The sequence below is a fragment of the Hyposmocoma kahamanoa genome, unplaced genomic scaffold (assembly GCF_003589595.1).
Source record: "Hyposmocoma kahamanoa isolate Upper Pololo Valley unplaced genomic scaffold, ASM358959v1 95, whole genome shotgun sequence".
Lineage (NCBI taxonomy): Eukaryota > Metazoa > Arthropoda > Insecta > Lepidoptera > Cosmopterigidae > Hyposmocoma > Hyposmocoma kahamanoa.
Window position 1 is genome coordinate 1,098,488 of NW_020654972.1, and position 16,747 is coordinate 1,115,234.

The 16,747-nt window shown below is 36.2% G+C and overlaps 1 protein-coding gene across 3 annotated transcripts in view; it reads left to right on the forward strand.

The window, feature by feature from the left end:
* LOC113238179 (semaphorin-2A) overlaps window positions 1–12,102 on the forward strand; it is a 512,200-nt gene extending 500,098 nt beyond the window's left edge. For all 3 annotated transcript variants that reach the window (XM_026474944.1, XM_026474943.1, XM_026474945.1), the window contains 6 exons: window positions 5,021–5,121; window positions 6,794–6,966; window positions 7,482–7,673; window positions 8,482–8,619; window positions 8,707–8,815; window positions 8,895–12,102. In XM_026474944.1, coding sequence (XP_026330729.1) covers window positions 5,021–5,121; window positions 6,794–6,966; window positions 7,482–7,673; window positions 8,482–8,619; window positions 8,707–8,815; window positions 8,895–8,951 — 770 coding nt within the window. In that variant the 3' untranslated portion in view covers window positions 8,952–12,102. The remainder of the gene's footprint in view (window positions 1–5,020; window positions 5,122–6,793; window positions 6,967–7,481; window positions 7,674–8,481; window positions 8,620–8,706; window positions 8,816–8,894) is intronic.
* Window positions 12,103–16,747: the final 4,645 nt, after the last annotated feature.

Sequence of the window (16,747 nt, forward strand, 5' to 3'; positions counted from 1 at the left end):
ACAGTTGCAGTTGCCACTCAGAGCTTTTAATCACAAAGATCTGAGACATAAAGTTGATAAGTCTCATGTGTCTGTAGTTTAGTAGCTGTAGAGCTCCTTCTTAAAGAGGTCTTGCAGTGAAGTACTTCTACTTTCCCTATTTCTGTCGCCAAGCATTAATGTGAGCATTACTGCGTTCCGGTTTTAAAGAATAAGGGTGCTGGTGAAATTACAGGCACATGGTACTTGTCAACATATTTCAGGTGACAGGCGCAGTGGCAGTGCCCCTCATATCTTTGCGATTTAAACCTCTAAGTGGCACTGCAATTGTTATGGACAAGCGTGTAGCTTACCACCAAGTGCACGATTTGTTCGTCCTATCACTTGATATTATAAAAATAAGTTTCACTATTATTCATACCCTTCAAAACCGAAAAGCAGTAATACTCACATTAGTAGTTGGCGGCAGAATTAGGTACAGTGGCAATACTTCCCTGGACGAATTCCTTAACAAGGCGTTCTACAGCTGCTTAAAATATATGGAATTTGATTTATGGAATTTATGGAACACATTATGAAAGGTATGGCGAGGAAAAAGCCCTTTCTCACAAGTATTCTAATATACTTCTACAATAACCTGTGCCTACGACACACACACTGGAGCAAAAATTCTGGTTTACATTTGTGGTTAATTTGTGGTTAATGGCCATTATAGCACAGTAATATCTTCCTTTAAGAGATCCTATAGAATAGGTCTTTAAACTCTTGCAAATTAAAATTTATGCTACGTACTTTAAGAACGGTCCAAAAGTACAGCACAATTGTACTTATTCAATCCATTAAATCAAATGACGTGATTTCAATTAACAATTTATTGTAGTGTATATGAAATCACCCAAGCATTATTTAGCAAGCATTCTCTCTAAGTACTCTACCACATATATCCACTAGCATAACAACGTATTACCATAGTAGCACTCTCATTCCTGATTCACTCCACCTGTATAGCTAATGTGTCACTTCCCGTACATTACTCCCCCACTCAATATTAGTTCCCGAGACATTACGTCATGTCACGTCTTAAAGCTTAAAACATGTACAAGGTCCCTGTAAACAGATTTCGAAGCGTTGTGCGCTTATAGACAAGTTTGAATGCTTTCCCGTGTACCTATTATCGTATCAAGAAGGCTCTCGCCCGGCAAAACGGAAAAGACGCACAACGCTGCGCCCGAATTATTTGTAGATTGATGGCTTGTTGCCTATAGTATATTTATCTACCTATTTAAGTAAATAAATATTTTTTTATTGTTTTGATTGGTTCAGCACACTAAACAAGCCTCATTTAAGAGTGGTTACACACAGCGACTTTTTGCAGCAATGTAAACGCGCGATTGCATCGCTACACTTGCAATTTATAGGCGATTACATCGATGCAAACGCGCAACTGCATCGCCAATCATCTATCGCTATCAAAATTCGGCGTGTGTAACCGCTCTAAGAGCCATTTGTTTGTTCAATAACGACAGTTTCCAATTGAATATTTTGAAGATCACAATCTTTGTCAACAAAGATTAATAATTGACAATGACAGTTACAGCAAACTCTTACAAATCTTTTTATATTTATTTACATCTATTAGTTTTACCTTTTTAAATTTAACTGTACCTGTAGTTTTTGCCTTTTTTATGATGTATTCGGTTAGTTATAAGTTAATTTTCTGTTATAGCCGCCTTAATTTTTTGTACATCGTGTAACTTGTTTAATAAACTCTATAAGTATATGTTGTCTGGTATCGCTCACTGATCGTAAGTATCCGAACTACAAGAGGCATATAATGTTCTCGAAATATTCAAATATCATTAGGAAAATTCGTGATACAAAGAGAATTCGATTGTTGAACACCAACTAGTGCACATCAATATAGCAGTCGCATACAACCCCACAATCAGCGTATTCATTACGAACAACAGGCCTAATATAATTACTGATTTATAGCTCAGCAACTATAACTTAACGAACACAATAACACTGCTACGCTTTCCCTCCCTATATTATGAACAGGGTCCCACGCAGGTATTAAGGACCCCACGTCAACGTCACGCTTAATTCACAAAAGTCAGTCTTTCGCTTTTGCTAAGATTACGTATACAAAGGTCTTATTGTTTCTTTAAATTGTTGTCAATACTGGTGTTTTTTTTCCTGAGTAAAGTAAAAAATTATTCCATAATATGTAACGTTAATTTCAAATACTAAATGAATGTCGCACATACATGTGGCGACACCACATCGGGGCGTTGCTGGCTGAGTGCACCCCTGTACACGTCTTCGAACACGACACACTGCGACACGTACGCGTTTACTATTGTATGTAACCCGGTTAGGTAATTTCGGTACATGCTTCTAATCCAATTAGCTATTAAGATTCGTGGCCCGAATATTAATTCGACTCTGATTCGGCCGGATTGTAAGAAACTTGGAACTGTAACCTTATGTACAATGAGCATGAAGAAATATTCTTATGGAGGCTTGTTTCTATTGCGGAAGGCACACCTGCCTTTTTGGTACGTGAGGGTCACAGTACGGTAGTGGTTCGCCGTGGTCACGTACCAAATGCCGATAGTGTTGTTATCGATTGTGTTTACGATTCTAAGATTAATACTATACACGTTCTCGTTGGAACATTTCACAACACCGCCTGAAGCGAATGTTTCAAGAAAATGAAGGTGTCGCTTTAAACGCCTTGAAGTTTTCGAGATTTATCACAAATACTTCGAAATGAAATCCCGTCGCGTTAATTGTGCTCATAATGTACTTTTTACTTCATTAATGTCTTTGGAGTAACTTTGAAAAGGCTTTCAGGCTGGTTATAAAGTTTTAAGGTTGGGAGTTATCGTATCTTCTGCGTCATCGATTAGAGTCAAGACAATCATAAAGTTGAGAGACAGAGAGTAACCTAAGCTTTCGTGAGTCGGCCCTCACCTCACTGGTGGCGGAATTAATTGACGCCATCGCTTTGAGCAGCCGTCGTAATTTATCAAACAGCTAAACAAGCTGAGAGGTGAACACTATTTGCCGGCATTCGTGACTGCTGAGGTTTCACGGATCACCTCCGCAGGTGTTTATTATGAAGCCGCAATTTCCTTGTCAACTGGAGTGACATTGCTGACAAATTTGTGACAAATGGTTGGTTTCGTTCCAGGGACCAATTCTCGTAACTACGGCATTTTCTCGATTCCGAAATAATATCTACTGAAAGTACAACTAAAATTCTTGCTATCGATATTAATAGAGAAGCTAGGTCACCAGGTTTTGTATAGTCTATTAGTCGTATTTAGCAGCAGTAGAGCTCCTTGTGAAAAAGTTCACCCTGGGAAGTACTGCCACCTTACCTATTTCTGCCGCCAAGCAGTCATATAAGCATTACTACGTTCCGGTTTTGAAGTGTAAGGGTGCTGGTGAAATTACAGGTACATGGGACTTTTCAACTTTTGTCTCAGGGTGATGGGCACAGAGGCAGTGCACCTCAGATTTTTGCCATAGTTCTGAGCGGCACTGCAACTGTTATGAACAGGCGTGTCGCTTACCACCAGACACGCGACTTTTTCGTCGCATCACTTGGTATCATAAAAAAGTGCACGTTCCGTTACAATGGATTGTATCCGTAACGTAGTCGATAATGGTTTTTTATTGTTAAATGGTGAGCTGACAAGTCTGTTTGAAATAATTTAATGCAACAAAATGCAACGATGTTTCTTTTCTTTTAAAGTGTTATATCTCCATCGATACGATCGATGATTCCGCCAAAGTCAAGTTTATTACCTAGAATTTGACTGGTGTTTTTTCGATAGCAGACCTCACTTAGAAGAAGATCTACAACAGCAGTTAACAGATTTGACATATTAGTCAAATTTATATCAACTTTTACCATACGTATATGTGATGTACATTGCTATATCTGTATCGTTTTTATACGACTACGAGCGGTTACACATGGCGACTTTTAGCAGCGATGCAAACGCGTTGCAAACGCGTGACTGCATCGATACAAACGCACGTTTGCATCGCTATACTTGTGATTTATAAGCAATTGCATCGATGCAATTACGCGTTTGTATCGCATGTCGATGTAATCGCATGTTTGTATCGATGCTGTCGCGCATTTGCATCAATGCAATCGCCTATAAACTTCAAGTGTAGCGACGCAATCGCGCGTTTCACGCGTTTGCGTCGCTGCTAAATGTCTCCCTGTGTCTTACTCTTAGCGTGCAATTTCCCGATCTGGCAGTAAAAAGCAATAGTGCTTCTACTAACTCATTGTATGTCGAGCGCGGAGTGTTGTCTATCTATGTGAGTGAGATTCTGAGAATATCAAATCTATTTTCGACCGGCATCGACATCTTTTTCATTATTTTATGAAATATTTTTCTTGGTACAAAAATCGGGTCTCAGGTGTACCATCTTCGTACCTACGATTGCTTGAAAAAATCATTTTTATTTCAAATACATCATAGCTATGCTATGTATGCATAACTAATGTGCAAATATAGCTATTTTATGTTTATGTATACGATCAAGTACCAACCGAAGTGCTACCAATTCAAATTAGTTTACAGGAAATTTCTAATGCATGATTTTCAAGTTTCTAAGTTCTACAGTGCTTAGTAACTACCTCTACGGAGAACGATATATTTATCCTACAAAACTACTGCAATTAACTACGTGGATTCCAGTAATACTGATCATTTTATAATACTATAGTAAAGTAGCCAATTCACTATTACTAAAATACCTTTCAAAGCTAAATGTCGTGTTTTTTATGTTTGTACCCTAAATACTAATAACCTGCTTATATTAAATAGTTTTTGCTAAGTTGGATTGAGTTTAGTGATTAAAAATGAATGAGTAGGTTTATATGTCTTAACATATTATAAGTTTTATCAATAATTCAGCTACATATTGGATATACGAAGTCTTCGAGTAAAGCCTTTGGTTAGTATCCTACATTCTCATTAAAGTATCTAACAAGCAAGTTTTGTTTCAGACGAGGGTAAAATCCACAAAATCGTTCAATGGACCCGCAACGGCGACAGCCAATCAGCATTGCTCGACATCTTCGACGTCACGCCCGGTGAACCCATCCAGGTAGTGATCGCGAATAAGTTAATTAGCGGAATAATTGGACAGTTACGAACAAAGATGAGAAAATAAAGAAAACCTGGGAATAATTAGTGCTACGCCGACGTATCGCGTAGCGCTGTGCTACGAGGTCGTAGCTATTAGAAGGGTTGACTCAATCTTGGTATAAATTGTAATAAATAGAACCACAAAAAAACTTTCAGTTGACGTGAATATGCATTGTTTTTTGTATTCGCTACATGTTCTTTTGGTAACTAAAAGAATATATAATAGGGGTTAAAGTATGAAATTGCCGATTTGTACTGAAAATCTAAATTGTTTATTTTTTAAATTTTTAACAAATTTATTTAATCAAAATAGTTGCCATTATTATCTATACATTGCTGCCATCTAATGGGAAGGTTATAATGCCTTTGCGATAGAACTCCGACGATCTAGACTGCACAAACTGTGTGAAAGCATTTTGTACTGCCTCCTGGGAAGAAAACTTCTTGTCACGTAGATAATTGTCCAAATCACGAAAAAAATGGTAGTCCGTTGGAGCAAGGTCTGGTGAATACGGAGGATGACGAATGGTTTCTAACTGCAGTTCCTGAAGGGTCAAAATGGTTTCTCGTGCTGTGTGAGGTCTCGCGTTGTCGTGGAGCAATAATGGTGAAGATCGATTCATGAGTCGGGGCTGTTTTACTGCTAGTTTTGTCAACATGGTTCGGAGTTCGGCACAATAGACATCTGCCGTTATTGCTTGACCAGATCGGAGAAAACTATAGTGAATAACACCATGCTGAGACCACCAAACAGTTACCATTACCTTTTTATTGGTAAGTTTTGCTTTAGGACACTGTTGTGGCATTTGACCTGGGGTCAGCCATTGCATTTTTCTTTTCCGGTTATCATAAAGAATCCACTTTTCATCACATGTTACCATTCGATCCAATATTCCTTCATTTCTGTACCGGTTCAACAAGGCAACACAAGTTTCAACACGCGTTTCTTTCTGCAGATCAGTCAAATCATGAGGCACCCATTTTTCGTATTTTTTTATTTTATTGATTTGACGCAAGTGAGTCAATATTGTGGGTAAGGTAACGTTAAACCATGCCGCTAATTCCTGGGTAGTTTGACTAGGATCGGCTTCCACTATCTCTCTTAATTCATCGTTATTCACCTGTGTGGGCGGTCTTCCTCGTGACTCGTTCTTTAAGTCGAAATTTCCATCACGAAAGCGTTTAAACCAAAATCGCACGGTGCGTTCATTAGTAGACCCCTCTCCAAACGCAGCATTGATATTGCGGGCTGTTTCTGCCGCGTTAGTTCCGCGTCGGAACTCGTATTCAAAAATCACTCGAATTTTCGCAGTATCCATCTTTCTTGTCTAAATTGAATAACAAAAACAATTGAAAGTCGATATTCAAATGTTTCAAATTTAAAAAAAAAATCACAGAAGCCATTTGAAAAAAGTTTCATTCGAAAACCTCAAACCATGAAGATTCTATGAAAATTCAAAGAACCTATTGCAATAAAACGGCAATTTCATACTTTAACCCCTAATATATAATAGAAATGGAGTATTAATTCTAAGTAATAAAAAGGAAAAAAATTTACTTATCATTATTTAATCTTGACATGAAGCGTAGAAGTTATCATAATTATTATTATATTAGTTATTATTCACCAGGCAATGGCCCTTTCTCGAACCCATGGGTCACTGTACGCGGCTTCCGATCGACGAGTATTGCAACTACGACTGGCGCTATGCGCGCGGCGCTACGACGCATGCGTGAGGTGCGCACGCGATCCTTACTGCGGCTGGGACCGTGACGCCGGCGTCTGCAGAGAATACATGCCTGGGTTAGTATTTTACACAATTAATCCAATTAATTAATACTCAATAAAATCTGACAAATCGATCATCAAATACAGCTAAGAACTGCACTAACGAACGCTTATGTAATTCGTCTGAAAATTTAACCATTAAAAATGTACCTACCTTATCTTGTAAACGTCGCCGCCCCAATCCTAAACCTGTTAAAGAGGTTTATGGTTAATAGTAATTTAAAAATAGTCAATCTACATAATCACCTTGGGAGGCGGCCCGTCAAACACACTTCCATTCTCGTGAAGTGCCAGCAACTTCATACTTCGTACAAGACGCCTGACAGCTGCAATTGACAGCTCAATTGGCTTACCGACGATTTCCTGCATGTTTAATGTGCTACTTATCGATTCCAAGCGTTAGTAATTATGGAAAGTGTGACTGCGGAATAGGAATACAAAATGAAAATAATCTTGTAAATCAAGCATTAATAACGCACGCACGCAAGCATTACTCTTTAAATATATAAATAATTTTATTTGTCAAACAGACTCATTCAAGATGTAGCAAACGAGACAGCGGATATCTGTGATAGTTCAATCTCACGCAAGAGCGTGTCAGCTACATGGGGACAAAGCTTGCACCTCGGCAGCTTCGTCAAAATGCCCGAAGTACTGCACCCTCGCGCCGTCTCCTGGTACCATTATTCTAGAGACAAGGGACGTCACCCAATTACCTTCAAGTAAGTATCTTTTTGAATCTTCATTGTTTAAAAAATTGGTTAACTTCAAGCCATTTGGCAAAGTTCGTCCATTGCTTTCAACCGCATGATCAAACCATCACAAATCACATTCTCGTAGATATATAAACCGTAACATTCCATCTCAATAATTTAACGCAATGCAATTCGCCGACGGCGAATTTACAGCGCAATAAATGCAAACTAACTTGCAAGATACATTCAAATTACTTTAAAACGGCCTCGAATTTCTTAAACACTTGAATTAAACACGCATGCAACAACATTCATTAAGCTGTATCCAAATCTACGTTATCGCACTTCCGGCATTAATTAAAATGCAAAGAGGGTCAGAATTAAGGTTTTGTTTACCCACTTCTCATTTATTTGCCTTCGGAATTTTACTATTAAAAATAGGGCGTGTTTGCAACTGATATCATAATTATTATGGAAAATTTTAGGTATCTAGTTTATGAAAAGGAAACTTGTTTGATACTTTAAACATAGAAATGATTGGGTTCCAATCCATGAAAAGTGAACCTTTTGATTCATTGATTTATTTCAAAGTGTTTTCCGCCCGCGGCTTAGTTATGCGCCCATGCAGGTTATAAACTATCTTTTCACGAAATGTGATTCAAAACCGTGAAATTGTTTCAGCTCGATTAAATAATAAACATCCATTTAAGTATTGAAACTTTCTCGTCTTTGTAATATTAACGCGACGGGTAATTTTTGCTAAACATTGTTGATAACATTAATTTTTCCATTTTTTTTACTTAAAATTAACAAAAACACTGTATTTTTATTACAGCAAACCAGAGAAATATATAGAGACGTCAGAGCACGGTTTGTTGATAATATCGGTGACCGAAAATGATGCCGGGCGATACGATTGCTGGCTCGGAGGGTCTTTGCTCTGCTCGTACAATATTACTGTGGATACACACAGGTAAATTACAAGCAGCATTTTTAGAAACATTATTTAAAGAACGTAGAAGGATATAGGATATCTGACATTATCGTGACTTTTTTCCAGATGTTCACCACCAGAAAAGAGCAACGAATATCAGAAAATATACTCCAATTGGTGTCATGAATTCGAAAAATATAAAAGTGCTATGAAAACGTGGGAAAGAAAACAAGAAGTATGTACTCATTATAATGACCTTGGAAAATATCATGCGCTAATTCGTGAATTAACATAACTCAATGTTTCTTTTCCAGCAATGCTCGCGGCAAAATGACTCCAATCAGAACACGCACCCCAATGAAATCGTGTGATAGCTTCTTAACATCGCCTATCTCATGTTTCAATCGGTTAACTACTATGCGGGAGCTATCCCTATTCCGTATGTATCAGCTGGCCTCAAATACTTTAACATATTTGCGTGAAGAAATCCGCAAAATAAAGTGATGTAATGACGACTCTGTGCAAGTGTTGAGCTCAATATGTGTATGCAATTGTGACTCCACTAGCTTTTGTAAGGACATGAAAGTGAAATAAAAATTGAAAATAGTAATCGTTCCGAACATTGAGAACATGAGAAGGTGATTGATTATTTAAATAAACATTCAAAATTTTTATGGACATTTTATTATTAATATTAGAGGAACGATTAAATGAGCGTTGTGAGTTACGTTGTTGGAAATGGAATGTAAAAATTTAGGAATCGAAATATTGAAATTGTAAGTACGCTTTGTTTGTTGGGTAAGAGGTATAGAGAAATTGTTAGATTTATGGAACGTAACTATTTTCGTAACCGCTCGTTATTCGTACGAGTGTTTATGCATTTATTAATTGTACTTGTATTGTTTAAGAATAAATTTTATTTGGGTAGTAATTTTTTACATTAAAGGTTCTAATTCAAGTTGTTTAAGCCCTAATTTCGTGTTTGTATCGTCTTTCGGTGTTGATAAACTTTTTTTTTATAGACAAAAGTATCAAGATCATTATCCCTTACTCATAGACTAATGAGTCTAAAGATACGTGCGGCCGCGAGTATAGCGCGGTGGCCCTAATTTGAAATCTCCGAGGGTTGTGGGAGGGTTTGCCTCATTATTTTTCCCCTATTTGTGTAAATAGTTACCTAATTTCATTTCGACTGTACCTACTAAATGTAAGTGTACGTATAGCATGCACGTCCCTTATTGTAATGAATATATTTTAAGCCTGTGATATATTAAGAAAACTCATTTAGAAAATATATTTTAAGTACCAATCGGGACTTTTAGGACCTAAATTTGTCACAAAAAAATTTAGAGTTATTCCATTGCCATTGTTATATTAAAATTTTGTAAACTGAATTTAATGTTTTAATTGACGATGGACTGTAGCTAGTTTGCAGTGTTTTAAAATAGTTTAGGGAACACATTCCACACCTTAGTTACTATTAAATATTGTGTTATCAGCAATAATTGAGCGTTTTTTTAGAAAATGTATATATAATGTGCAAATGTACACGAAATGCTCTGTGTGGATTTATGAAAAAGCATTCAAACCACTTGGCTTGCTAAAATATCCGGTTTTCGTGAACTTTTAGCAAAAACCACAGAAGATAAAAACAATGGAAGTGCCTTAAACCTAGATTACTATCAGAATCGCTGCCACCAAAACTCACACTATCATAATGTTAAATACTATGGAATCTTGGTAATGGTTTGCCGCCGTTTCTAATTTGAAAAGACGTAACAAATTCTGGACTGTTAATATAATTCAACAAGGTAAAGCCTGTTGGTATACCGTTGAAAGTAATATCTATTATTAAAATTAAATAATATTAAACTTAACGATAATATGGAACACCATTGTGATTAACATTATAAGTGCCGACTATCATTTTTGCACTCTAAAGTAGCGAAGTAAAGCATTTTTCCACCATAAATAACACGACCTTAACGTTACAAGCGAAAATGGCGGACTAAGATCAAATTTGCATCCACTAAGCACTTCTATTGTATTTATTGTTCTGTGGCTATGTAAAACAAAATAATTTGAAATAACGTCATGTACCCTGCCTTCGTAACAGAACCGCATAAATATTATAGATAAAGTAAATAATGTATTGCTAGCGTACGGACGTAGACGTTGTTTTGAAATTACCTCCGCATATTTTTGTACAAAGAATTCGATTTTAACAATTTCATAGGATTAGTGGAAAGTATCATCTTCACCAGTACCTATATTGCATGCACCTTTTCACCACGGGTTTTGATCGGCCTAGAAAGCTATACAATATTATTGTTCCATTTTAGCAACTTTCTTATTCCTTATATGGGTAAAAGCAGGTTTAGTTCATTTGAATTGAAACCACACACATTTCATACTTTGCCTGTACTCTATCTCCATCTCTACCTGTAGTACTCATGTGTAATTTTTGAATCATTTTTATAAATAATTTTTTTACCAATGGCATCAATTTGGTGCTTCATAATAAATAATTACAACGCTCAAAATGCACTGATTAATTCTATATTGTCTGACCACACCTATGGTGAAAAATATTGCACTCGGAAAAGTTTTTCGATCCCATATCATATATTAACTGTACTTAAGAGCTTGTACATAATTGTCATCATTTTCCTCATATTAGTAAGTGAATAGCTATCGAATATAAACTTGCATTTTATAAAAATAAAATATATTTTCTAGACTTTTTAACAAGACACCGTAAAAATCCGCTACCATTTCGATACTTTAAAGAGATCCCTAAACTGCTAAAATATGTATGTTCTTTATAACCTCACAATCAATCAAAATAATAGTTTTCAATATTAATAAGGTAATAACGCTCATAAGATAATATAAATAAATTATACTTACATAGTTTTTGTTAGCAAAGGCAAAAGTCATTTATACAAAATTGAACAATGAACCGTGATTACTGTAGTAAATAGCTAACTTAGGTGCTTCAAATTATTATTATTTCGCTTAACGACATGGCTTGAAATTAGTATACGTACTCTATTATTTAAATTTATTATTAATGCTCTCGTTTGCCAATTTTTTAAGCGTACGCTTCTGTTGTGCGCAAAATATATTATTTATTTCTATTTATTCCACGCATTGACATCGTTTTATACTGATTCCAAGCCATTCTCATATTACCAATGTTCTCTCATATCATGAATGTATATAGATCGAAATTATAGATTTAGTTATAAAAAGTAATCATGAGAAATATCTGAGCTTTGTCGTTTATTAAAATAAGATTGGGTACTTAAGTATTTAGTAATTAATAAGGATTTCCCACTCCCCGGGAAGGTCTTGCGCAATAATTATAGCTAATTACCTGTAAACCTAATTAATTTACCTTAATTATCTATACTAATCTGATAGCTCTGTAAATTCCACATGTTACTATAATCTTAATAAGTTAAAATTTCGAAATGTAGATTAAGATTTTATATAATAAACCTATTGAAATGTATCTTGCAGCATACTGAAGTTTTATTTCATCCTCTGTAATTTTATCAAGTTTTTAAAAAAGTACCTACTATGTCATATATTATAATTATTTAATCACCAATCGTAGTTATCTCGATTCAGTAAAATAAGTACATATGCGAAGCGGTCGGCCAAAAATATGTAAATAGGGAAATGCGCAAGTTTACAAAACAGATCGATCGTTTATCAATAAAGGCAGCACTCGAAAAACAAAGAGGAAATGTTTAAAATAGTGTCAATTCATCAAGTCGCATACCGGGTTGACATTTTCGTCATAACACGAGGGGTTCGCAGTTCTCCCTCGCGCGAGGGCCTATAAAAAGTAGGGCCGCGTAATTATATAGTGCCACTAAACTAATTTCACGATACATTGCCGACGAAATCTGTGCTTGGCACCGCCCCGCCCCGCCGAAATCCGATTTCTACTTCATAACGAAACGCTTGATTACTATTGTTACGTGTTATTTCCTATGAATTGCTAATGTCGTGGTGAAAATTGCTCTCAATATTTTATGGATGGTGAAATAAGAGAAATTAATAGCGACCTTCGCGTTTTCAAGGTTTATTTCGTGATTATATAGTTAATGATGTAGTTGTACGAAATAATTTTAGTAGCTGTACAGTGAAGGTCTAAAACTAAAGTTATTCCACTGCATCAACTCAAATGCAGTGCACTCTACCGACTTCGAATTGGCAGATTTTATGATAGAGTTCGAAAAATTAGAATTATGTCTTTAGAAATCTACATAGATGAATATTCAACAATAACAATAATAATTATAACGCACACATTCAACGTAGCCCCGCACTAGAGAAACCCTGTGTCGCGGGTGCCACGAACACACACTTAGTTTACCACAAATTACACCCAAAGTCACGAGAGAAATAAATGTAGGCTATGCAACTATTTCTCCCGCCCGGAAATCGAACCTAGGACCTCTGCGAGGCAGTCCGGCGTGATGACCGTTTACGGCCACGGAGGCAGTTAACAATTTAGGACAAAATGAAGGCACTCGTTATATAACTAAGAGGTTATTCTTAAAAAAAACACCGTGAAATTAATGAGATGTAAGTACTTACATATGGATGGATGCCTTAACCTTTAAAGCTGCTCAATACTCACGTATTGAATCTACTCAGCATAAGCACAGTATAATAAGAGCAAATAGGGCTCCCCGATAAAGCGGGGGTAGTCTACACGTCGGTTACATTACGTCTACTTAAATGTAAAATCACATAAGTGACATTTTCCACAAAAAAAATCTCTATATTACGTACTTGTTGTAAGAAAATCACCATCTTTCTGCAGATAAAATTCTTATTAAGGTCATAGCTTTTTTGTTATTGAGTTTCACATGCAGGAAGATAAATTAAAGCTTTTTGTTTAAAATGTCATTTATGTGATTTTACCTTTAAAGAGACGCTTATTTATTATTTTAGTTGTAGGTACAACTAAAATAATAAATACACAAGCAGTAAATATGATTTGAAAAAATTAAGGTGTTCATCACAATATTCTCGTGCTATGCAATAGGTAATTAAAGATTGATATTTGAATACCAGCATCGCGGTTTGGGATGCGTTAACTTATTGGTATATCGATTATGTAACTATGATAATAAAATAGAAATTAAATGCTGAGCAATTCTGAATTTGGGGCACTCTTATTCTAACGATCACAAACACAACAATAAATACGTCTACTATTAGATGTCATTTTTTAAACACCGAACGACCGCTTCATTTCTATAATTAATGTGCATGCGACAAACCGCGCTATGCAACGCGAATTCACCGCGAGATTATGCGAATGTGTGCGTTCGTACACGGTGTGCGGCGGGTGTGCACACATACAAGTCGCGCTGTTACCTTTGTATGGAGTTACCATACTTATCTTATTATTATATGGCATAAGGATGTATATAAAATTATTTTCTTGAATACCTCGCACTTACCAATTCAAAAAGCTAAAATGCTAGAATATACAGGATGTAATCGTTAAGTGTGCCCAGGCGATTATTCTATAAATATAATAGATATCAAAAAGCTTTAAACTGGTATTGATAATACGTTACCTAATGAATCAATCGACAACATTACACACTCTCATACATTTAATAATGACATTTCTAGAGAGGCTTTGGTTTTCCTACTGTAAGAGGTAACCATAAGTTAACAAATGACAAAACTGATACAAACAAAGCAATGTTAAAATTTTGGATATTCCCAGTTTTATTTTTATAAATCTATTGATGTCGATTTACTCATTAGGTAACGTACTTTCGATATAAGTATAAAGCTTTTTGATATTTATATATATTATATTATATTTATAGAATAATCGCTTGAGCACACTTACACTGGGTACGATGACACCCAGTATATCATTTTTCGTAAATTTACGTATTATTAATGATGATGTTTGACCATGACTTTCTATTATATTTGTGAAATTACTCCACTAGTTTGTTATAATTATAATTATAATAATAATAATACCGCACACTCTGAACATAGCCCCGCACTAGGGAAACCCTGTGCCGCGGGTGCGAAGGACACACAAATAGACAACCACAAATTACACCCAAACTCAGGAAAAAAATAAATGTAGACCATAGAAATATTTCTCCCGGCCCGGGAATCGAACCTAGAACCTTTGCGTGGCAGTCCGGCATGGTAACCGTTCGGCCATGGAGGCAGTTAAATACAAAGATCGAACACTTAGAAAAAATGCTTTCGATCCGGCTGGATTCAAACTAGCGTCTTCCAGCAAACCGTGCCAGACGTTACGCCAACTATGCCACGGAACGAACCAGAGGACCTTATGAATTTTTCTGCGTGCTTGTTGCTAATCTTTGTATTTGATTTTTTGCCGTAGCGCAAATAATGAACAAAAACATTAGTCGTTAATTCTAAATGGTAGCTGTAACTAGTCTGCCGCTTCCGAATGAACTGAATTGGTAAGAAAGCAGTTAGTGCAAGTCATCGTGCCAGCTGACCAGCCCGTTGCCACGTTTGTAATCGCGGAGCCAGTATACGGCACAATCTGCAATCTAATATGCAGAAACTTGTACTTTAATATCTACAGTTCCATAGACCAAATTACGTGGAATATGGGTATATCAAACATGTTCATAGATGTCGAAAATTTAGTCTCACATTGTCTAAATTATCTAATGATATTTATTTACAAAAATTTCGCAGTACAACAACTAAATATTCAGAAATTATTGCACACTGCACGAATTTAGTTTGAAAAACCACCCTCTACAAAAAACCTAAACAAATACAAACCACGAGTTTTTCATAATGGATTAATAATTGAAGGGATCCCTCCCTTGCAGAAAGCGTGTCTCTATATAAAATCCCAGACCTGCGCTGAGGCATGTAATGTTTCATTTCATGGTGCCGCCACACGCTGCGGATTTCGTCTCGATTAAGTAATTACACACGCGGAAAAACTAGCCCTTGTGTAGATTAGGGCTGTTTGGGATTTTCTGGAAGAATTCATTTGAACAACATTATGCGGATATCATATTTTCGACGACACAATTTTCATTGTCATCTTCCTTGTAATTTTTTTGTCACAATTAATATTCTAAGAATTGATATAGATGTTGTCGAGTCAAACTTGACAATTTAAATTCAACTTAATACCGCATTCAATAAAGACGGCCCACTGTCTTAAATAATTAGAAAATAAATGATTGCTATGTACAAAATTAGGTAAAACATCAAACTTAGCTTATTTATGCAGTGAGAACAATCTAACTTTGAATAGTTCCGAGTCCAGCATAAACAATGCAGAATTACATCGGTTTCAAACTAAAACCATTTGAAGCTTACACAACTGTGCATAATTCTGGAAACCAACGCGATAGAATCCGTAAATCAGACGCGGGTTTTGCGTATTTGCTATTCGGGATTACAGATTAGTATTCCGCTTAAATCAATGCATCCGTACCCTTCTCAAGGAGCTGAAGGGCACAAGATGTGGTCAGGAGCTTATTCTATTTTGTCTATGTATCAGTAGTGTTGTTGAATATGAATGTTATAGTCTGTCCGTATCAGAGCAACGCGTGCATAGATAAAGTAGTTGCTTGCAAGCTGTTGCTAGTGGCTAAGATCTCTTTGATTCAAGTTGCACTCGAGTACATGTGTGATAGCCTAGTTTACGTCCATTCTCCAATTATTAAAAACTGCGCCTTAATGGCGTTGGTGGCATTTTCAAATGAATGAAGGAAAACAACGCGATGAAACATGCATGTCAAATTAAGTTATGAAAGTGATTTTAATAAAAATAATAAGAAGAATTTATTCATAAGCACATTTACAATATAAAAAGGTTAATAAAGGTACAGTTTCGAAAATGTAGTGGAATCTATTACTAATGAAAAGGATGGAGCCTCAACACTAGATGGTGATTTCAGGTTCAACCTTGGTACATGGACATTTTGATGCCGAATTGCATGTAAATTACATCATTTTGACCCTACAACAAAAATATTGTGATTGATTTCAAGCCATGGAATTAGGGCCAGTTTTTAAACAGAATCGAGAGTCAGGTCAGGCACGTAATCCTTTATTACGAGCGCACGCGGTTCGCCCGCGGTATCCCACTCTCGTAAGCGCA